A 24,520-nucleotide genomic window follows, 5' to 3' on the forward strand; every position below is an offset into this window, starting at 1 on the left:
TACGCTGACGGCGATTCTTGCAGTTACACATAAACATTATACACGATACGGATCAAGTCGTAAGCAAATGTCACCACAAATACCAGACAGCTTTCTTTTATTGCCACCCGGCGACTTACGTCAGTATAAAAACTTCTCAATTACAGTATTTATCTTACCTTTGTAGTAGATTTTCGACTATGTAATCTTTACCAGACTTCCGTTTTCCGCTAAACAGCAATACACATCGGGGATTTGACATACTATCAGCCATGGTACACACTGTGTTGTCTTGTGGGTGTTGTCATTCACAAATCACAAGTGTTGAACGCGTCGACCGGGACCCGTCGGTGAATCATTCTCGAAGTGTAGAAGTGAAAGATACATGGGCGACGTTTGGCGGTGAAATTCATACGGGTGCTATAGACAACTGAACATAATATTTTTGTAAGTCCTATAATATGGATTTGTCAGCTAAATGAAGTTAACAAAATATAATCTCCGTGTACTGTATTTTAAGATGGAGACGTAACGTACAAATGAGGTTAAAACTTATTAGAATAGAGTGCTGTCACATATTTGAGTAATTATTAGTGTAGTCGCGTACATTGTTTTGGCGTAGAGAAGTAACTCCAACGGTAGGCCTACTGACGGATTACCTCATTCCATGTAGCTTTATTTTTTAATAAAAAGTCTTTCGGACAGGTTGCCCTCTGATTTCGCCCGTTATTGTACTGCGTATACAATGTCACAAAAATAATTGCTCGAGGTTTTCTGTGGCTGCAGTCGGTATGGAACAGCTCTTATTTTCGACTGTTTATTATTATTGACACTGATCGTACAAATTCCGTAACAGGGAAATGGCGATATGATTGGTGTCGCGAGGAATTTTGAGCAAGAACCTAGCCTTCATCGAGAAATAATTGGGAACGACATAAGGGTATGCTCATTATTGGAATCATTGTATAGCAGTTTACTATTAGTTCTTACTGTAAACTGTTAGAAAACGCTGCTGCTGGTAATCTTCAGAATCATCCAAGGCCAACCGAGGTAGTTTCTCAGCTACTGTGAAGTATGCAATAAGTAACCATTATTCAGAGGAGCAAAAGAACATATGGGAAACTATCGCAAAATCTCTCGTCTTCCATCACTTTCAAAAATTTTTGAAAAGGTTGTGATAATGCAAATTCAAAATTCCATACAAAAATAAAAAAAAAAATCAGTATGGGTTTTAAAAAGGCAAAAGCATAGTATCTGCTGTGAGCCAGTTTGTAGACAAAATTAGCTCCACTCCAGCCAACTCCCTGCATGACACAAAATCTTTTGCATGACCAATTGAAGGTCTGTGATATTGTGAATACTGCTTGCTATATACAACTTCTGAGGGAGGAAAGTAACCTTCAGAATGGAAAACCATTACACAAGGAGTAGGCTAAAGTTAGGGTAACTGAACCAGTTTTTACATTTTGACTTTTTGTATTTTAATATTTAACAAGAATTACATGTTTAGCACATAACTGCTTTGGTTTCTATTCAAGGAATGTTTGGAAAAAAATATTAAGAGTATAATCTAAATATCATCAAAAGCAGAGGCCAAAATGTAACATACTTGCAAGTGGCCCACTTAACCCTCTGCTGGAAGTTAACTGACACACGTAGCAGTCTTAACGGAATCACAGATGACACAAGTATAGTTACAGCCAGCAAAACTTCCACTGACGTAGAATTAAATGCCAACGAAGCACTTGCAAATGTTCTGAACTGGTTCACAGCAAATTCTCTAGCAATAAACCTCAGTAAAACAAATCACATGCACTTCCAATTCAGATACATAAGCCCAGAAGGAATTGACATTGCACGCGAGAGCCAACAGTTACAGAGCGTTCAGTGCACTAAGTTCCTAGGCGTTCACATAGATAACCGGCTCAACTGGGAATTCCATACAGCAAACACCAATAAAGGTTAGCTCAGGAGAAATTTGCCATCTGAATAATCTCCAAAATTGGAGACATCAGCATATCAAAGTCTGCATATTTTGACTACTTTCATTCAGTGATGTGCTATGGAATAATCTTTTGGGGCAACTCACCACTTTCAAAAAAAATTTTTGTAAGCCAGAAAAAAGTAGTCCGAATTAGGCCTGTATGTAGTGTTCCTCCAAGAACCTGATGTCGCAATCTTTTTAAACATACCTCACATCATCTCCTCTCACTCATGGCTTTCACACTTCTCAATTCCTCTGAATAGGAAACAAATGATGCATATCATCATTATAACACAAGACGGAAAGGTGATATGCACTGTGAATAGAGAAATCTCTCTCTGGTACAAAAAGGGGTAAAGTACACAAGTACAAAAACCTTTAACACACTCCCGTGTAATATAAAGTGTCTAAAATAAATAAAACGCTATTTAAATAAAAAAAAGAAAAAGAAAAAAGAAAAGCTTAAGGAATTCCTACTGGAAAAATGTTTCTACTCTTTAGATGAATTCTTCAGCAGAGATACATAATTTGAGTAGTAATTCATATTCCTTTATTTGTCATTGTCTCTGTATTGTTTTTTTATCACTATTGTATTTTTGTATTGCATTGTTTATTATCTCTGTTATATTATTGTATTGTACCAGTTTTGAATCATTCATCTACTTTGTGTAATATACCAGTATGTATTGTATTGTATGGTATCCATATTGTATCTTCTTTGACTCGTTCCACATCCATGTGTAATCACGCCATACTGGATATATGGAATATGTATCTCAAATAAATAAAATAAACTGTCATTAAAATGTATACATTTAGAAATGAAATACACGTCCAAATAGCCAATGACTACAACCTATGTAATAAATTGTAATGACACAAACAATAAATTGTAGAATCACAACACACTGGCACGTAAGTAGTGTGTGCAGTGTGGTTTGTAAGGCTACAAGAGAAACACAGGAAAGAAGAGAAAGGACAGACAGACATTGGGTATAGTGATGCATTAGAAAATAGTAACAAAGGAAAACAGCACTGGGTTAGGATCGAAGAAAAGCTGTCCAGCAAACATCAAACAATGGAAAATCCAGGATGGAATGTAACAATATTATGAAAAGGAAAGATGCTACTCACCATATAGGGGAGATGCAGAGTTGCGGACAGGCACAACAAAAAGACTTTCACAAATACAGCTTTCAGCCAGTAATGCCTTCATCAAAATTAGAACACACACAACTGCAGTCTCAGGCAGCTGAGGCCTCAGTTGCCTGTGACTGCAGAGTTGTGTGTGTCAGTTGCATTTGTGTGAGTGTGTATGTTTGTGTCTGTCTTCTAATTTTGATGAAGGCCTTACTGGCTGAAAGCTGTATTTGTGACAGTCTTTTTGTTGTGCCTATCTGCAACTCAGCATCTCCAGTATATGGTGAGTAGCAACTTACCTTTTCATAATATTGTTACATTCCACCCTGGATTTTCCAATGTTTGATTTTTGGATGCAGAAGTAATATAGCCAGAAACTGTTCTCTTCCACTTTTGTGAAAATTTTTAAACATTCATTTGAGGGCCTAAAATTGATGTTGTCAGTTTCTATTATTAAGTATTTTCTATGTCTCATTTCATCTTTCATGGTATTTGGAGTATGGAAAACAACCCTCATTCGCCAGGTTATTCATACATCAACTATGTAACTTCTGATTGATTTCTATTAGTGTCATTAAACTTAATGTATTTTTTTCTACAAAGTATTTCTTACATTTGCTTTTTTAGTGGTTCTAGACACATGTACTAATTAACTGCTGATGTTTACCAGACATCACAAGCAGAAATGAATAGCCGTAAAGGTCAGCATATTATTTAGTTGAATGACTGAAAAAATGTAACTGAGATAAGAACTGCTACAGATAAATAATGAGGCAAAAGATCTGATGTATGTCAAATAATGAGCTGTGAGTAGAGTTGATGGTTTGGTATTTTTCAGAAGTACATAGAACCTCCAAAGTAAAAACACTTTCACCAGGTTTTTGGTTTTTTGAATTGCTCAGTTTATTTTTAGAAGTTATAATAATCATAGAAGTGACATGTGCAGACTGCCTCAGCCACAGAGGGACTAGTGTAGTGTGTGTGCGCCATGTTGTAATATTGTAAATATGGATTCAGGGGGTTGTAAAAATGATTAATCATACTGAGTTAAGGGGGTTTGAAAAGGTGAAAGGTTGGTTGCTGAGAAAAGAGACAATTTAAGGTGTAGCAAACTTTCATTCTTTTGCCTCTCTATCTTTTCTTCATAACTTTCTACTACTATTCTTGTCTTTCAACCTACATCATGGGTGCCTAGTAAAAAGTGATCACTTGTTTCTCACTCACACATTTCAACAGAAAATATTTCATATTGTCTCTGGAAAAAATCATTGTTTGGCAGGGGCAGGAAAAAATGTTATACAAGCAGCACAATGTGCAGTAAATCTTATTACTGTAATTTCATTTAAGTTGTGAAATTCATGGAAATGAGAAATGTTCGTTTGTATCTGCTGTGGAAATTGTCACATGCAGTGAAATCATTTTCACTGAAATTTTATTTTCATTTAAAGGATCTGTTTTTTTAAATCTCACTCCAGTGATAGTCCAACTTTTTTTAAAGTTTGGTGGCCAAAAACTTTCAAGCACAGCAGGTCAGGAGTGCCAGCCACTGTTCTAAGGCATGAAAACACGACCACTAATCCTCTTATTGTGTGATAAATGGTACTTAAGGAATACTCGGAAGCAGTAAACAAAACTTTTAGTAGCTTCTCACATGGAAAAAAGGTTCACATATCCAAGTACTGTGTAGTAGTTATTAAAAATAGTATTTTTTCATCAATATATATTGACATGGTGATACAGCTTGCAATATAAATTCTTAATATTGACTTACTTGACTTATTTTCTGTTGTTCCTGTCAGATCACAGGGTAGCATCTTCCATCTGGTTCTTTTGGCAGCCAAACATTTCACTTCATTCCATGTTTTACCAGCTTTCAGAGCTTCTTCTTCCAACGTTCTTTTCCATGTCTTTTTCGGGCGGCCACGCCTACATGTTCCTAGTGGATTTCAATCCAGTGCTGCCTTTTCAACAGCTCCTTGTTGTTTGTGTATTGTGTAACCAATCCACCTCCATTTTCTTTCCTTTATTTGTTTACGGATTGGTCGCTGGTTTGTCATCTCCGATAATTCGTCATTTGATATAACATTTGGCCACCTCTCATTTATAATTTGCCGAAGACACCGGTTTATGAAGACTTTCAGGTGGTTTACATTCATGTTTGTTACCTTCCATGTTTTGCAACTATACAGGAGGACTGATTTTACGTTGCTACTGAACAAGTGCAGATTGGTTCGTCTCGAGATGTTCTTATTACGCCAGACAGGGTACAGCTGTACAAAGGCTCCATTTGCCTTTCATATCCGACTCTTTACATCCTCCTCGGCTCCTCCATCTTTACAGATAGTACTTCCTAGATATACAAAGGAGTCTACTTGTTCCAATTCCTTTCCATACACTGTTAGCTTTGCTTGTTTTTCAGATCGCATTCTCATTTCCTTAGTTTTCTGAACATTTATTGTAAGTCCTGCAATTTCTGCTTCCTCTTTCAGTCTTTCCAACTTTTCTTCCATGTCACGCAATCTTTGTGAGATCAGAGAGATATTGTCAGCAAAGTCAAGGTCTTCAAGCCAGTCTTGCATTCCCCACTGAATACCTCTTCTCCTACCATCTACAACACTTTTTATTATGCTGACCAGTACCAACAAGAACAAGGTAGGTAATGGAATGCATCCCTGCCTCACCCCAGCATTTGCTTGGATAGATTCAGTAAGTTTCATATCCATCATACATGGCTTTAATAATATTTATTATCTTTGATGGTATTCCATATTCTTCCAAGGTATGCCACATAACTCTCCTATTAAGAGAGTCAAATGCCTTTTCAAAATCAATAAATGTAAGGTAGAGTGTGTTCTGCCATTCTGCACTCTGCTCAAGTATTATCCGCAGTGTGCTGATGAGATTGACACAACTTCTGTGCTCTCTAAACCCAGCTTGCTCTTTTCTCAATCGTGCCTCGACTGAGTCCTGGGTGCGATTTAGCATCAATCTACAGAGTACTTTACTTGGTTCAGATAGGAGGGTGATGCCTCGCCAGTTATTACAGTTGGTAGTAACCCCTTTCTTTGGCAACTTAATAATCACCCCTTCTTTCCAATCCTTTGGTGTTTTCTCTTCTGACCATATCTTCTCAAACAATGGATGCAGTACGGTGGTGTCAGTGTCTGATTTTAGCACCTCAGGTGCAATATTATCCATTCCTGGAGCCTTCCCGTCCTTTATCTGTTTGAGAGCTATTTTAATTTCAGTCTTAGATGGTGTGTTTATATTGATTCTATCACTGGCATCTGGAAATTTTCATTGCCTCTCCCTGTCTTCAGGTTACTCTCTCTGTTTAAGACTTCAGAAAAATGTTCTCTCCATCTTCTAAGTTGGTCTTCTCTGTTGTCAACAGACGGCCCTCCTTGATTTTCACAGGTCTGTTCTTGTTGAAACCTTTTTTGGACAACATTCTAGTGATGCAGTACAGTTCTTTTGCATCATCCCTTGCTGCTGCTGTCTCTGCTCTCAGAGCTTGCTCATCCATCCACTTTCTCTTATCATTCCTCACACTCCTCTTTGGGAGTCAGTAGCGGCATACTCAGCTTGCATTCGAGTTTTCTGCTGTCTTGTTTTACTCATATTTAATTTTGCCTTAATCTCCTTGCTACAGCCGATCAAATTCCATGTACGCTCGGACATCCAATCTTCTTTCAAATGGTTTTTAAAGCCCAGGGCCTGTTTGCTCACATTGCAGTAGACGTCCTTAATCTGCATCCATGTATCAACAACACTATTTTCATCATTTTCCTGTGTTTCTTGGAGTGCCTCTTCGCAGTTCCTTAGCTCAATACAGAAAGCTTCTTGTTTTGCTGTTATTCTAAGTTTTCCCGCATCATATTTTTTGTTCCGTTGTTCAAACTTTCTATTTGTAGCCATGATTTTTAGTCTAAAATTTGCAACAATAAAGTGGTGATCAGTACCAATATCAGCCCCACATTTATTTCTCACGTTCATCAGTGACCTTCTAAATTTTTTGCTTAGCGCTGTATGATCAATTTGGTTTTCTGTTCTGTGATCAGGGAATATCCATGTAACCTTATAGCAATTCTTGTGTGGGAATAATGTACCTCCAATCACCAAATCGTGACTGGCACATAAATTTGAAGTTTCAGACAAACATTCGAAATGTCACAGTCATCCAGTGTTACGCTCCTACAGAAACCTCAGATACTGAACAGAAAAAGTGTTTTACCTCTCCTTAAGTGACATCTTGATTGTCATGGGAAACCTAAATGCAAAAGTTAGAAAGAACAATGAGGGCCTAGAGCATGTAAAGAGTCCATGGTATCAGAGAAATCAATGAAAATAAGGATATGTTTTCAAATTCTTAATATAGTAAGAAATTAAGCTGCTGATAGGTATCTGGTTGTGCAATGGTTGCTGTATTTCCAGAACAACACAGGGATAAAAAAAAAATTTTTCCTTCCAAAAATGTGGTTGATAATTCAGTAATTTACAGATTTATTTTTGGGAAATCTGTTGGCCCTTATGTCTGTTAAGCATTGACAAGAAATTGCTGAGTAAGTAGAATAAAGATATGAGATACTGAGAAATCCATTTCATTGTAACTAAATAACATAAAAATATGCTCTCCAAATGGGAATCACATAATGGCATTGGCTGTCAATTTTCTCCTGGACTGAGGCAATGTGTTCTTCCCCATCTTAATTTTTGATTTGAATTAATTAACTTTCAAGGTGCAGAACTTCAATATTTTCTGTGCGTCTCATTATTTTGTTTCCCTCTGCAAAGAGGTAGATTCTGAAGCAGAAAATTTTATTCAGAGTGCTTGAAAATGCTTAAGATCCTTTGTAGTCCAGTCCTACAGAATTTTGCAGTGCATAAGTTCATTTCTACCTGGATTTAGTAATTTCCAGCTTCTGCTTCTGCCTATTATAATTACTATTTTAACTGATTTTATTTCTGTACTTTTAGGAGGGTTGCTGAGATGTCAATTGAAAATCCCAATATTGAGTTTCCATGGCAGTTTCACTTCCCACCATTCTTCACATTGCAACCACATGCAGAGACAAGAGCAAAGCAGATAGCAGCATGGAGGTTTGAAGATACTGATACGTATTCCTGCATTGTAAAAATGTTGACTTAGAGAATAAATTATCTATTTTTAATATATTCGTCATGTGCAAGATGGGGAATAGCTGACGCTGTCATTGCCTAAAGGCAATGTGTGAAATTTGAAATATGTCTCATCCAATTTTATACATTGTTGAGTATTTTAAGGCGTACCTGTAAGTTATTCTTTGTTCACTTCTCTCTTCCTTTGAATACCAATAGAATAAAGAAATCATCTTAGAAGAATAGGTAATGGAAAAGAAATCCAGTTCCATCACATGAAGCTGGAAATTTGAATTTAATGTCAGAGGAGTCCTGTGAATAATGAATTGACAGGTGTAAAGAATTAAGATGTGAAAGGAAAGCTCTGTGTCTTGAAGCCTTTTGTGGCGACATACTCATATAAAAACATCACAGTAGTCAAGCTGTATTAAATTCAGTATAATTCTTAAGCTTCCACCACCACCACCACCACAAAAACAACATCAATAACACCTTCATCATTAGGAATAAAACTACCCTAGCATCTGGGTCCAGAAATTTACAGAGGTGGACTGAATTTTGACACGAAATATCACCATGAATCACCTTGACCCAGTGGGGTGTGCACAGCAACAACACAAAAATTGTTGAGGGAGACTGAAGTTTGACCACAGTAAGAAACTTGAAAAGGATGTAGGTTGCAGTAGAAATGCAGACAACCTGGGGAGGATGAGTGGGGGTGGGGGGTGCAGGTTCCTGCAAAATGCAAGAAAATCTTGTTTCATCCTGTAGTACTGGATTTAGTTGCTTAGTTGTGACTTTTGCTTTCCATATTTTATTTTGTATATCTTGAACGCCCTTACATCTGGTGGTAGAGTAAGGTCCAACTACTTGTAAGAGATTGTATTTAAGGGAAAAAAAAGCCTTTTCAGTTCGTAAGTTGCCTACAGCTTCTATGGATATAAACTGCAGTTTTCAAATGTACTCCACTCTTTATATTCCTCTACTAATTTTCTAAACAAGTTAGTTATGTTTTTTTCATGTTTGATGTGAATTGCTTGAAAACAATAGGCTTCAAATACTCCTATTCCATTTTTGTGGAAACACACTTTGATATTTTCTCCTCTTGTGTCTTAGAGTCTTTTCAGTATGTATTTTGATCAATGTAGCAGTGATGGAATAACACTGTCTCAGTCTCTTGTTAATTGTAAACTTTTCAGTTAGGTAGTTACATGTTTTGATTGTACTTTTATTATCCTTGCACAGCTCTGTCACGGACTTGGTACAAACTGCGGAAAGATTTTTTTTTCCTCTTCCCATATGTTTTTAATTGACACACTGTCATAAACCTTTTTAAATGAATTAATATTATGTGCAGCTCCTTTTTGCATGCTATTACTTTTCTGCTCGTTGTTCTGTAAGAATATATTGCCTGTGCATTGTTTATTAGTCCTAAACCCACTTGTTCTTCCACATCTTCTACCTGTGGTCTAGTCTTTCTTTTATGGTTTGTTTGAGCATCATACCAGATGAGGGAATATCACTTATTCTCCTATAATTATTACAGTCTTCTTAGTTATTGGAATCCCATTGAAATCTTAGTTGCAGTGAGACTGATATGTAGTGCAACCGGAGGTCTTCTTGGATGTCTTCTTGGTTAGGTATAGGCACTGCACTGCACAGAATACTTAACGATTTGGCTGCTGTGTTATAGGGGCTTAATTTGATGTTCAACAACAGGTGGTTGAAGGTGTAAATTTTTCTAGAGGCATGGTATGCCCTCTGTAGTTTGATTTTCCTTTGTTCAAGAGCTACTGTTTCAGTGAAATCATTTGAGATCCATTTCAAAGGTACTTTACAGTTTTGGCTGTCTTGATATCCTTGGTATAATTGAGTCTCACCATTCTAGGAGCATCTTTACAATTTGTAATGAATTCAGTCTATGTGATGTTGATCAATAAAGCTGTTTCACTGTTGTTAAATGTCATACTTGGATTTGCATAGAAACCTGTTGCAGGTCCTTTGCCAGGTAAGGTCAGGTCATCAGCAAACACCTGTGACACAGAATCTTTAGATTTTCTGCTTTGTTTCCCATCATTAGTACATGGTTTGTTGGTAAAGGTATGGTCTATTCTGTGCTGGTTTTTCTTTTTTTTTCCCATGGCACTGTTACATAATATACATGAAATATCCTCTCCTTGCCTGACCTTTGTATTAATTGGGAAACTCTTGGAGAGTTGTCCAATGTACTTTACTTTGGATTTGGTGTTGGACAGGGTACAGTGCACCAATCTACTGAGGTTTTCATTGAGTCCTAGTTCTCTTAGTATTCCAAAAGGAGTGGTTCTATCTGTGCAGTCATATGGCTTTTGGAATTCTAAGATAGCTACCCCACTGTCTGGTTTGTTTCTTGCTGTATTGGAGGATGATCTTGAGATTTTCTATTTGTTCAATAAATGATATTGATGCTCTGAAACCTGCTTGATATTTCCCTAACTCACTGTCCAGCTGTTGCGCTACTGTCTTTTGAGGATCATGGAAAAGAATTGTATGTGATTGCAAGGAGTGAATTCCTCTGTAAGCTTACTTTTTATTTCCGTAGTGACCAACTTGGACCATGTAATGACTTCACTTCCTCTTCTTTCCCTGTTGTCATTTTTTATTTTTCCAGTATGCCCTCATGTTCTGTAAGATCATTATTTATTTATTTACCATGGGTTCCAAATAATTTGCCCATCAGGTGTCACATCCTTTTTTTGTTTTGGTTATATAGTTTTTTATGAAGGATGATGATGATGATGATGATGATGATGATGATGATTATGATTGGCTTGTGGGGCACTCAAGTGCACGGTCATCAGCGCCCACACGACGTCCCAATCTGTACACAGTCCAATTTTAGCCACATTCACAAATGATGATGATACTTATGAAGGAGAATAATTTAATAATTGTTCCACTTTTTGGGTTTTTTTTCTGTTGCAAATAATTTTTAAATAATTTTGTTGTTTTTCAATAAAGTGATTAAAGAAGTGGAAAAGTTATGCAAAAGGTGCACACTTTAAATTGTTGTGGATGTGCATATATGGAGGAGGGAGAGGAAGGGGTTGTATTTACTGTGTATTACATGTTGGTGCCTCTGTGATTACCTGTGTCATCAGTATATAGATGTTCAGATAAATGAACTGGAAAGGTAGTGTTAGTTACATTCAACACTTGGAACTGATAACAGTTGTTCTACAGAACAATGATAATATGCTTGCACATACGCATCATTGCTGGAGTTTGTTTGTCACTGTGCTGACACATCTGTGTGTGTATTGTGTTATCAGTATATCTGCTGTGTTTTGGTATTTTCTGATCTACAGTCATGTCAGACCTTACAGACCTCCACTGGAGATAAAACCAATGCCAGTTTAGTTGGTGTAACTGTGTTAAATCATAAGTTTATTATGTGTATGTGCAATTGCTGTCTCTAGTACCACGATGGCATACAGAAGCTATGGGGATACTTAACTGCTAATGCTCTTGCTCTTGTCGAGAGTGGCAGTAGGGAATAAATGAAAGTGTTACATTTAAGGACACTGCCATGGCAGTTATTGCTAAACTTAATACACGGATGGGAAATGTAGTGTCAGTATATACTTTTACAACTGTATCAGAGGAAAATTAAACCAAATAAACTAACAAACTGACAAATTGTAAGACAGAATTGCTGACTAGTCAAAAAGTGTATCACTCTTGAGAGATACGTATAAAAGTGATAAACTTCCTACCTTGCGCTACTAACATTTCTTTCCTTTGGGAGGGGAGAGGAATAAGTTGGAGAAGGCGAAAAGAAAGGGCCATTCAGTAAGCCACAGGATGAGAGGGACTGACCTGTAGTGTGGATGAGAGTGGACAAAGATGAGTGGGGAGGCATCAGTGAGAGGTGGTCAGGGAGGGTACATTGGCAGGTAATGTGGCAGCTACAGTCCAGAAAATGTGATGACAGTGTGGGGAGTAAAGGTAGATTAGGGAGAAGAGTGATGAATAGTATAAATAGAAATGAGAACAAATAAAAATAAAATTTCAGCAGACCCTTGTCTCATTACTTGTAGATCCCTTTCATTCTGAGGTCTGAGTGGCCCCTTCCTTTTTAACCTTCCCCGAACTATCATTCTCCCCTCCCTGAGGAAGTAATTATTAGTTCTGGAAGTTAGAAAGTGTCTTATCAGCAGTACCACACATTTGACCTCTTTAAAGGTGGCTGCAATTCTATCTCATAATGTACTCCTTTTACACTATTACAGAGCTGGTGGAAGGGGAAAGTGAAGTGCTAATAACACAACTGGAGGAGAAAAGGAAAGGATGAAAAGAGTACTTTGACAAACTGCTAAACATGAAAAATAGTGATAGTAGGGAATAGGAGTGCAATGGGGGGGACCTGGACTTGAAAAGAGAAAGATATTAATGTTAGAAGTGGAACTAGCAGTTTAAGAATGAAAATATGAGACGCAGTTGGATAGATCAAATACACGTAAAAGTGATAAAAGCATGTGGATCTACTGGGCTACAGTGGTTACATAGATTGATAAGGTGCATATGGACTCAGAGATGTGTGCCTGAAGAAAGGGAAAAGGGAATTATAGTTCCAGTGTTCAAGAAGGGAGACAGATAATGAAGACATGCAATAGTGACCACAGAGAAAGTTTGGGGACCTTGGGAAGAGAGAGAGAGGGGGGGGGGGGGAGGGTTGGAAAACAAACAATTGGAATTCTTCAAGCAATGTATGACGAAATCTTCAAATGTGTTCAGATCCAAGTTGAATCAGGATTGAGTCAAGGAAGTATATTGTCGCCATTATTATTTGTAATGGTGATAGATGAACTCATGACAGAGAGCAACAAAGCTCGTAGAGGAAGGGAGATGAAATTATAATTATCTGCCAATGGCACATTTGTGGGAGAACCAATAGCGGAATTGTACCAGAGCAACTAGACATCTTAAATGAAAAAATTTGAGAAATATGGGATGAAATGCAGTGTGGAGAAAAATAACATTATGGTGGTAACCAGAGCAGCTAGAGAAAGTAAAGGGCAAATTAGCATGAAAGGATAGGGTATTGAAATTGTGGACAGCATTAAATATTTAAGTAGTGTGATAATGAAGAATGCAAAGATGGGACACAGAAATCAACAAAAGAGGACAACCAAGCAATACATTTTGTTAGTGTGTGAGGGGCTTAATATGGGGAAGGGAGATGCCAATGAAGTGTAAGGAAATGCTGTGCAATAAGCACCTTATATCCCATTGACATATGAGTTAAAGACATGGACAGTGCAACAAGACAGAAGAGTAGCATCCAAGACAGTGAAATGAAATTCTTAAGAAATATGTTATGGAAAATGAGGAGAGACAGTGTGAGAAGTGTAGATGTTAGGAAGGAAAGGGAGAAGAAGAAGAATTGAATGATAGAGAGAAAGAAAGATGGAAGAATACCAAAATGAATGATATAATGTCCAAGTTTGAGGGCAAGAGGGATAAGTGGAGCAATAGGTATTGACTCAATCAAGACCATGTTAAGAAGAAGGAATCTGGACTGGAAGAAAACAGTTGTAGAAGAAGAATGATGGAAAGGTGGAGGAAGTGGAGAAGCACCATAAGTGCCCCAATGTGGCTTGATGATGAAGAAATGAAGCAAAGAATTTTTCTAATTTACAGTCGGTACATATGGGCAGAAAAAGAAGTTAAGTGTACTATCCAGTTTTCCTCCCACTTGTAATGCATGGTAAAGTTTTTATATGGTTTTGGTTGCTGTTTTGTTGTTTTCGGTGGGTTATATAATCACACTGAAAGGAAATGTAACTAATTAATGTGATATGTGAAACAGGAGGTGGTCATATTTGTTCAACAACATTGCTAATTCACCACTAGGGATTGTATCTTCAAAGATGATAATGGTGTCACTGTAAGTTTCCATGATTGGTTTGATAAATGTAGGATGTGGAATAATGTATTTCCCAAAACTCTATAAGCACTATTCCTACTTTTTGGAACTGTCAATTCCTTTTCTTAAGAAAAAAGGTATAGATTGGAAATGGTTGAGATGGAGTAAGTTGCTTCAATGTCAAGTTGAGTGGAACTCACCTGTTGCAAGGATGGGGGAGAGATGGAGATGCTAGCCTCAGGATATATTAGATTAGGTGCTCTTTCAGTCAATAAGATATGTATTTTATGGCCAAAATCCTGGTTTAGCTTTCAGATTTCTGAATGTTAGTATTTCTAATTAAACATACTAAATTTTGTTAACCGGTGAGTTGTGCCTTATTTTGCACAATGAGACAAACTTCTAAGAAAAATGAGCTAAATTGAGTGTCTTAATAAGTTTTTTGTGTTCGACTCCATTTTAATTCATTGTGTTGGATCCTGAGGAATTTTAGGCTCAGTGTTTAAGTTAAGAGTATTTCCCATAATATGAGTCCTTGTGAGCGTAAAATTAAAACTGCTAGCCTGTTCAGAATACATCTGAATAGTGTTTAATACTATGGCCTTTGATTAATATGCTACTACTGTCAGCGAGCATTATAGTTTTTATATCTCCTTGTAAGACATTGTCAGCACATTTGTGTAGGTTAAGAATAAGAGTGGACACAATACTGATCTTCACAGGTCTCACATACCATGTTCCTGCAGTCTGAGGTTAGTTTCATTCCTGTGACATCGTCTAACAAAATTATTCACTGTTTTCTTTTATGCAGTCAAGCTACTTTTCATAATTTACATGACTTCTCCTAAAATTAACATAAAAATAGTAATGGGATTGAAGTTGGTATAAAGTGTGTTGTTTTTTCGTTTAATACTTTGTCAGAGAACTGAAAAGAAATATTTCTTTACATCAGGTCACTTGTACTTGAATGGTACGGAGCGACGCGGCAAAGTAAAGTAGACGTGCGTGAAGCAGGGCGGGGTCCACCATTTGCGAATGCCACCATCAACCGACGGTTTCCCGAAGAGGGCATAACAGCTGTAATGGAAGAACTGGCTCGCACTGGTCATGCGGAACGTCTCGACAAGCAGGGCTATACCTGGGCTGTGCATTGTGGCCGCACTATAGATGAGTGGGCAGATTGCCTTCTGTCTTGGGCACGTGATAACGGCATGAGTGGTACAGTATGTACGTTATACGAACTAACGCATGGAGATGATACTGTCAGTTGTGATTTCCATGGTTTGGATGAAGACACACTGGTTCGCTCAGTTCTTCGCCTGCAGCAACGTGGTAATGCTGAATTTATGGATTTTGATGATAACAGAGGAGTGAAATTTTTCTGATTGAAATTTTTAGGGTGATATTTTGTGATTGAGCAATGTTTTATTATTTTTGCAGATTTTAATTTCTAATTTTGAAAGAAAGTTTGTTTCACAAATAATGTTAATAGATTTCTGTAACAGATGAGCTTTAATGTGGTGATGATTGCTTTATGCGGAACAAGGCAATGTATTGTTCTCTGTTTTCCCATATTTGCAGGACTATTGAAGGTTTTGTGCTTTATGAAAAAGTTACCAGTATGTTGTGCCTTTTTGCCGAGCCTCTGTAAATAAAGTGAAATATATGAATGTACAAGCATCATCTGTGTAACTTTTCTGGTTGCTGTGCTTGAAACTGGTATTTATGTTTCTAGCCATTGCGAGCATTACATATCTTAACAATAACATTGGTATGGGTAGCATTTTAGTATTCATTAAAGCTAGTACCAGTTGTCTTGTTGAGCTTCTTTGTTTGAGAATGAGTAATTAATTGTTTACTCGACACTGGAGCCATATGTGACTTGGATAATGTCTGTTAGAATAAACTATGTCACTGAATGCTGCTTCTGAGCACTGATACAGTATTCGTACTAATAAATACAACTGAAAACAAACTTGTCAACAAGGCACTTATGTATATTATGTAAGGAATTCTTGACTGTTTCGGATCTGCTTTGACTTGGTATCAAACATATAGCACACACATAGTAGGCCCCCTTCCCTTCCTGTTGTTCAACTTGTCCTCGTCCTTCAGTTTTTGTTGGCCAGAACTAATACCTCCACTTGTTGCATTCCCCTCTGGAGCTATCAGTAGTAGCTTGACAAATAATAGTGTGCACTGTAATGGTTATGAGATTGTATTTTTATAAATTCGTTTCTCTCTCGACCCCCCCCCCCCCCCCCACCTCTCTCTCTCTCTCTCTCTCTCTCTCTCTCTCTCTCTCTCTCTCTCTCTCTCTCTCTCTCTCTGTGTGTGTGTGTGTGTGTGTGTGTGTGTGTGTGTGTGTGTGTGTTTTCCATTCATGCATCAATTTTATATAACTATGTTTCCATGTTTTCCTCTTGGTCCATCTTTTATATATCAGATGCAAAGATACAGGTGTCCATTTTTAGCACAGGCTCCCTAACCAAAAGCTCCAATTAAGTAATCAGGCCCATCTAAAAACAGTACTTACTAAACATATCTAAAAACACAGATGATGTGACTTACCGAACGAAAGTGCTGGCAGGTCAATAGACACACAAACAAACATACACATGAAATTCAAGCTTTCGCAACAAACTGTTGCCTCATCAGGAAAGAGGGAAGGAGAGGGAAAGACGAAAGGATGTGGGTTTTAAGGGAGGGGGTAAGGAGTCATTCCAATCCCGGGAGCGGAAAGACTTACCTTAGGGGGAAACAAGGGGTATACACTCACGCACACACACACATATCCATCAAGCTACTTGTGTGTGCGAGTTTATACCCCTTTTTTCCCCCCTAAGGTAAGTCTTTCCGCTCCCGGGATTGGAATGACTCCTTACCCTCTCCCTTAAAACCCACATCCTTTCGTCTTTCCCTCTCCTTCCCTCTTTCCTGATGAGGCAACAGTTTGTTGCGAAAGCTTGAATTTCATGTGTATGTTTGTGTTTGTTTGTGTGTCTATCGACCTGCCAGCACTTTCGTTCGGTAAGTCACATCATCTGTGTTTTTAGATATATTTTTCCCACGTGGAATGTTTCCCTCTATTATATTCGTACTTACTAAACATACATATATCTCACAACAAACAGATTAAATCAGAATCATTGAACAAATAAGATTGTGTACTTTGCAGTAGTCTTGATTTTTCCCTGAGATATCTATGAACAATTATGAATTTTGATTGTCAGTTGTGGTGGAATCATATCCTGTTCACTAAACTAATTACAATATTTATATGAATATATATATTTATCCTATGTTGACATGAAAGTGACATTATTCCAATTCTTGCATATATTTTCCTTATGTTCCATGGAGTAATTTACTACATATTGATATTATGGAATTTATCTTCAGAGCACACTGGACTCGCAGTCGGGAGGACGACGGTTCAATCCTGTCTCCAGCCATCCTGATTTAGGTTTTCCGTGATTTCCCTAAATCCTTTAGGCAAATGCCGGGATGGTTCCTTTGAAAGGGCACTGCCGATTTCCTTCCCCATCCTTCCCTAACCCGAGCTTGCACTCCGTCTCTAATGACCTCGTTGTCGACGGGACGTTAAACAACACTAACCTAACCTAACCTAACCTATCTTCAGAGTTGGGGACTGCAAGTCTTGTGGGCAGATCATTTCACAGGCAAATGATCTGCGAACTGCACTATCAAAGCACAACTCATGACCAACTGTAAAAGCCTTACTTCTGTCAGCATCCCTGTTCTACTTTGCAAGCTTCACAGAAGTTCCCCTGTGTAAACCATTAAATTTCAGGCATGCAGCTACATAAATTCTATTTCTTCTGATATTTCAGTTGTGTATCTTTGTCATCTTCAGGGTGAGCCGACATTGTAGAGAAGAAATAGAATTTACGTGCCTATATACCGAATATTTAATGGATCAGTCATTGCCCTGCAAACATGAAGATGCTCCTGCACACCTCACAGTGCTTACTCTCCCAGAACAAAGAATATTGTGATGAAATGGTTAGTCACAGCAAAAGACAGGCTGTTCCAATTCGGCTCTGTGGAGTGCCCATCAGCTCACTTGTGGGCAGACACATGTAGTATAGGGTACCTGCCTGGCAGACTTAGTGCAGTGTCCACACTTTGTACTGCACATGCATGAAGCATTTGGTCCCCCTGTCAGAGGGCACTCGACCAAGCTACTTGCTCACATAGGCAACACGCTGGCAGCCTAACTGCCCTGGTCTCAGCTATTTGCTCACCCCTGCCTCCAGGCCAATGTTCTGCTTGCAAATCCCAGTCCATACAGAGTTTTAAACTGCCAGGAAGTTACGCGCTAGTTAGTTTGTTAACAAATGGTGAATGACCTGAGGGTGCATATTTGTTGAATTTTGAGGTGTGCAAATTTGTACAGTACTGGGAAGAACGTCACCCCAAACATAGCTGTGGAAGTGCTGACAGTACTTGAAGATTAGTTGTTTGATTGCATGAATATAAACGTGATGTGTACCCGTAGATAATCCTGTTGGGATTTCAGAAGCAACGTTCTGTGCCACACAGTTACATGCAAGAAAAGCTGAAAAAAAAGTTAAGCCAGTGGACACGTCATGGGATGAAACTGATGTAAATTATCACCACCATGGCTTGGAATTATCTGTGCGGAAGTTTCATCAGAAATGAACATTTGGAAAAAGTGTCCATTGCAATAACATTACTAAGTTTAAATATTAACAGGACTGGTTTGAAAGTGAGTTTTATAACAAAGCAGTGTATTATTGGTTCATTATCGAACCTAGTACTGCCAAAGCTATTTGCAGCTGGTTGTCTTAGGCAGATACCAATTTAAACATCTTCTGTAGGTGTGCCATCCACGGACTCATTGTATAACACTGATAAGCTGTAGTTGATGGTTGTCCTTTTAGAATGCTGAATTTTTTATGTTAATTTCATTCAGTGTTCTCACTGGTTCCAATTTAGTCCATAATTATAAATGTAGAAGGAAGACAACTTTTGAGTGAGTGTTTCTAACACCAAATGGGCTGTGATCTCGAATCCATAATTATTATACCCAGGTGTTCTGCCTGAATACACTCCCCATGTGCTCAGCCTGGTTACGCTCGGTCATTTTTATACAGCCTAAGCATTTCTCTCAGTCCTCAATTTGTTGTTCTGAGAACAAAAAATTGCTTTCCGAGGAACAACACGTCTTGGTATGAATTTCCTGTGATTTTATAGAAATGCACTACATGAGCAGTTGTCAACTAAATTTAAATTGTACTGCTATTCTATATCGAATGAGGAGTTGAATTTGTTCTAATCAGTGGTTTCACATGACTAATGTAACTGGAGGGCCACACATGAATTCAAAATATCTACGCATAATAAAATTACTTCAAAATTTGTATGGAACCCAAACAATTTTAATACAGAATATAACTACAAATGTAATAAAATAGTTTAAAATAACATTAGTACACCTATATATGACAGACAACATTATTGATGCAGTCAACCTTGTGTGTTACTCATTGTGCTGCTTAAAAGCATCAAAAATCTTTTACAGAGTTAAGAAGCATCTGCCAGCCTCAGCACTAATCATAGTCATTGTTGAGACAATTATATGTGATTGTAGGCTTTCCTGCATATTCCATGATAAAATCTTCTTAGGTGATCAGCCGAGTGGTGACATTGTATTGTTGCAATGTTTCAATGAGTTTCGTACCCATCATCTTCAGGTGAATTGTCAGGATGCCTTGTTCTGCAAATCTATACAACTACTGATGTCTTCTGTGGGCAGGCCGATCATGTGCCTCTGGAAGAGGATGGTGCACCAATGGTGAGGGAAATCAGCTTGGCCCTGGTACAGGCATTGAGTCCCAATGTTTGTCCATTCTGTCTGTGGATGCTGCTGCCTTCAGAGTGGGGCATTCCTGTCATATTTTTGCAATTGCGGAATCCCACATTGTGCTGAGTTGTAATCTATCCTGCTTTATTATATTGTTGTGTAGACCTATTTCTTACACCTCTGTGATGTTTGAGTCCCAAAACCTGTTGGCACTGTTCAGCTTTTTCGTTTGTTCAGAATCATAGGTGTATTCCTCATTCATTCTGTGCTTTGCCACCATGAAGTTCCTTACGTGTTCTGCATGGTACTGTGATATGCATTGTTGTGTCTGTCGGATGTACAGCATCTCACATTCACACTCAATATTTTAAGTGCCCAGTGCCTAAAGTCCTAACTGGTCTTTGCTCAAACTCAGCACGTCCTTAATTTCCTGTGTTGTGTGGAAAGGTCTTTATTTGATGCTTTTCAATTATTCTCATGAACTTGGCTGTCGGCGAGCCCCGATGCGGAAGAATGCATCACATTTGGCTTCTTCTTCTTCTTCTTCTTGGTTGTCCACCCTGCTCTTATCAGTTTATAAGGCACATCTAATTTGTTTCTCATAACCATTTTTATAGAAAGTTTCCCTCAGATGCTACGACTGATCCAGCAGGTTCTGCCTGTCGCAGATGGACCTGACACTATGTACCAAGTTGCATTGCACTGGATGGTGGCAATGCTGAGCATTAAGGTAAAGGTCCATGTGCATCTCCTTCATAAAGACTGAGTGCAGACCAGACTGCTCTTGATCAAAATGTCCAAGAAAGATAGGCGTCCATTCTCTTCTTTCTCCATGATGAATCTGATGCGGTCATGTATACCACTGAGATGATGTAGGAACTCGTGTAGGTTTTCTCTGCCATGTGGCCACATCAAGAAGGTGTCATCTACATGTCTACAGAATGCATTTGATTTTAGGTGGGCAGTATTCAGTGCTGCATCCTCGAAGTGCACCATGAATAAATTGGCCATACCCAGAGCTAATGGAGAAACCTTGGCAACTGCATTTATTTTCTCATAGGATTCTCTACCACATTTGAAATAGTTGATGGTTAGTACGTGTTGAAAGAGTTTTCTGTGTCCTTGTCAAAGAGTCCCTCGAGTAGAAGGAAGGATCATCAAGTGATACCCGGATGAAAAGCGATGTGACTTCAAAGCTGACTAGTAGGCTCTTCTTGTCCAAGATTAATCCTTGGAGTGTTTCCACAAATTCAATGGAGTTGATGTAGTGTTAGCAGTGACTGACGAGAGGTTTTAGCAACTGTGATAAATGTTTGGCTACCCTGTTTGCTGGCGAGTTTATGGTGTTCAATACAGGCTGCAAGAGTACTCCCTCCTTTTGTATTTTCAGGAGACCATATAGTCGTGGTGGTGCCAGTGCCCTGAGGTAAAGCCTTCTGATGATGTCTGTGCCCATTCCTGAGCTGCAGAGTAGGTTGATGGTCTTAACATGTCATAGATGTTGTTGCATCATTAAGGACATGCTTGGCTCAACCAAAGACCAGCTTGGACAACAGACGTTGAGTGTTTACAGTATTGAGTGTGAATATGGGATGAAGTATACTGACAGATGCAGTGATGCATCTCAAGCACTGTACAAAACATATCAGAAATGTTCGAGTAGGGCAGAAAGACAAGTGCACATTGGTAGAGCTTAGCATGAATGAAGAACACATCTTCGATTTTGAACAAATGAAGAAGCTATGCAGTGTCAATGAATTCTGGGACTCAGTTGTCAGAGGCAGTAGAAATAAGTCTGCACAATAGCCTAATAAACTGGGATAGGAGATTTCAACTCAGCAGAGCGTGGCAAACTCAGCAGAGCGTGACATGTTGCAATAGTGAAAATGCGACAGGATGCTCCATTCTGAAGTAGCGGTATCCGCAGCCAGAACAGACAAACATCAGGACTCAATGTCTCTCCAGGGCTAAACCATGCTCCCCCACCACCAGCACAGCACCTTCTTCCAGAGGCACCTACGGAAGAGCTCAGCTGTCCAGCGGTTATATAAATATACAGAACACGGCATCGCAACACTTTTTCTGAAGAAGATGGGTACAAGACTCACTGAAATGTTCTGACAAGTCAATGCAACCACCCAGATGATCATTTGAGAAGATTTTATCAGTGGTGACTATTGTCAAAATTTTGTGTTCTCTCAAAATGTTGATTCCAGGTCATTTCACTTGTGAACTAAAAATGTTAGTGTTACTCATGAAACAAAAGTCCTACTTCAGTTTTTAGACTTTGCTTCTCTGAAAATTAATATAATGCTATTGGCTGTGCGATCATTTCAACAGGGAATCATTTTTCATATTTCTCAAAGCCCTCAGCATGAAAAAATGATAGTATAGTTGAAAATTACAAATGGAAAAAAAATCTTTCCTATATTCGATATGCTATTGCATAACATGCATCTGTTACTTTGACAGTTCTGTTTATATAATCCTTTTGACTTCTTCATTTCAAAGTCTGCTCTGGCAATGTTTATCCAATATCCTGTACTTCGCATACATTTTTTATCTTTCTGTTTGAATGCATGTGTGATAATTATTGGTACATATTTTAGTTTTTGCAGCATCATTGCTCTTTATCTGCGGCTGTAGTATAGTGCATCCATAGTTCTATGAAATACTGTGTGCCAAAATACAAATACAGGATCACCAAACCTTAGCTAAATGGCTTGGTTAATTGTTGACTGTTCGTGTGACAATTCAGTTCTTTGAAACAATGGAAAATACAGGATGAAATGTTGTTGTCGTCATCGTCTTCAGTCCAGAGACTGATTTGGTGCAGCTCTCCGTGCTACTCTATCCTGTGCAAGCCTCTATCTCCAAATAATGCTGCAACCTGCATCCTTCTGAATCTGCTTAGTGTATTCATCTCTTGGTCTACTTCTACAATTTTTATCCCTCCACACTTCCCTCCTGTACTAAATTGGTGTTCCTTTGATGTATGAGAACATGTCCTCCTTCTAGTCAAGTTGTGCCACAAATTCTTCTTCTATACCCAATTCTATTAAGTATCTCCTCATTAGTTACATGATGTACCCATCTTATCTTCAGCATTCTTCTGTAGCACCACATTTTGAAAGCTTCTATTCTCTTCTTGTCTAAACTATTTATTGTCCCTGTGTCGCTTCCATACACAGCTACACTCCATACAAATACCTTCAGAAAAGATTTCCTGACACTGAAATCTTTACTCGATGTTAACAGATTTCTCTTTTTCAGAAACACTTTCCTCGCCACAGCCAGTCTACATTTTACATCCTGTCTTCTTTGACCATCATCAGTTATTTTGCTCCCCAAATAGCAAAACTTGTTTACTACTTTAAATTTCTCATTTCTTAATCTAATTCCCTCAGCGTCACCTGGTTTAATTCTACTACATTACATTATCCTCATTTTGCTTTTGTCGATGTTCATCTTACATCCTCCCTACAAGACACTGGCTATTCCATTCAGCAGCTCTTCCAGGTCCTTTGCTGTCTCTGACAGAATTACAATTTTGTCAGCAAACCTCAAAGTTTTTATTTCTTCTCCATAAATTTTAATTCCTACTCCAAATTTTTCTTTTGTTTTCTTTACTACAATGAATAATATTGGGGATGGGCTACAACCCTGTCTCACTCCCTTCCCAACCACTGCTTCCCTTTCATGCCCCTCGACTCTTATAACTGCCATCTGGTTTCTGTACAAATTGTAAATAGCCTTTCGCTCCCTGTATTTTACACCTGCCACCTTCAGAATTTGAAAGAGAGTATTTCAGTCAACATTGTCAAAAGCTTTCTCTAAGTCTACAAATGATGGAAATGTAGGTTTGTCTTTCCTTAACCTATCTTTTAAGGTAAGCCATAGGGTCAGTACTGACTCACGTGTTCTGACATTTCTACAGAATTCAAACTGATCTTCCCAGATTTTGGCTTCTACCAGTTATTCCATTCGTCTGTAAAGAATTCATGGTAGTATTTTGCAACTGTGACTTACTAAACTGATAATTCGGTAATTTTCACACCTGTCAGCACCTGATTTCTTTGGAATTGGAATTATTGTATTCTTCTTGAAGTCTGCTGGTATTTCACTTGTCTCGTACATCTTGCGCACCAGCTGGAAGAGTTTTGTCATGGGTGGCTCTTCCAAGGCTATCAGTAGCTCTGACAAATTGTTGTCTACTCCCGGGACCTTGTTTTGACTTACGTTTTTCACTGCTTTGTCAAATTCTTGATTTGGTATCATATCTCCCAGTTCATCTTCACCTATGTCCTCTTCCATTTCCATAATATTGCCGTCAAGTATGTCTCCCTTGTATAGACCTTCTACATATACTCCTTCCACCTTTCTGCTTTCCCTTCTTTGCTGAGGACTGGTTTTCCATATGAGCTCTTTATATTCATACAGGTGGTTCTCTTTTCTCCCAAGGTCTGTTTAAATTTCCTGTAGGCAGTATCTACGTTACCCCTAGTGATATATGCTTCTACATCCTTATGTTTGTCCTCTT

At 38.3% G+C, this 24,520-nt stretch overlaps 2 protein-coding genes across 4 annotated transcripts in view; one reads left to right on the forward strand and one right to left on the reverse strand.

Moving 5' to 3' along the window:
* Window positions 1–598, reverse strand: part of LOC124622353 (phosphomevalonate kinase) — a 70,437-nt gene extending 69,839 nt beyond the window's left edge. Inside the window, exon 1 of one of the 2 annotated variants that reach the window (XM_047148029.1) lies at window positions 159–553. In XM_047148029.1, coding sequence (XP_047003985.1) covers window positions 159–253 — 95 coding nt within the window. In that variant the 5' untranslated portion in view covers window positions 254–553. Of the gene's footprint in view, window positions 1–158 lie in introns of both variants that reach the window. The other variant, XM_047148032.1, reaches the window with a different exon arrangement.
* On the forward strand, window positions 193–15,812 carry LOC124622354 (vacuolar protein-sorting-associated protein 25). 2 transcript variants are annotated; one of them, XM_047148033.1, is made up of 3 exons: window positions 193–426; window positions 8,081–8,203; window positions 15,082–15,812. In XM_047148033.1, the coding sequence occupies exons 2-3, from the start codon at window positions 8,094–8,096 to the stop codon at window positions 15,512–15,514; spliced, it is 543 nt and encodes a 180-aa protein (XP_047003989.1). In that variant the 5' UTR covers window positions 193–426; window positions 8,081–8,093; the 3' UTR covers window positions 15,515–15,812. The 2 variants fall into 2 exon arrangements, with proteins under 2 accessions (XP_047003989.1, XP_047003990.1); XM_047148034.1 differs by lacking the exon at window positions 193–426 and adding an exon at window positions 528–919.
* The last annotated feature ends 8,708 nt before the right edge of the window (window positions 15,813–24,520 follow it).

Source organism: Schistocerca americana, chromosome 7 (genome assembly GCF_021461395.2).
Source record: "Schistocerca americana isolate TAMUIC-IGC-003095 chromosome 7, iqSchAmer2.1, whole genome shotgun sequence".
Taxonomy (NCBI): Eukaryota; Metazoa; Arthropoda; class Insecta; order Orthoptera; family Acrididae; genus Schistocerca; species Schistocerca americana.

What these genes read in the sequence shown, in the direction of transcription:
- LOC124622354 (XM_047148033.1), top strand. Translation starts at nt 8,094, where the DNA reads ATGTCAATTGAAAATCCCAATATTGAGTTTCCATGGCAGTTTCACTTC. An exon ending in AAGCAGATAGCAGCATGGAG is followed by an intron (nt 8,204 to 15,081) that starts GTTTGAAGATAC and finishes TCTTTACATCAG; the next exon opens with GTCACTTGTACTTGAATGGT.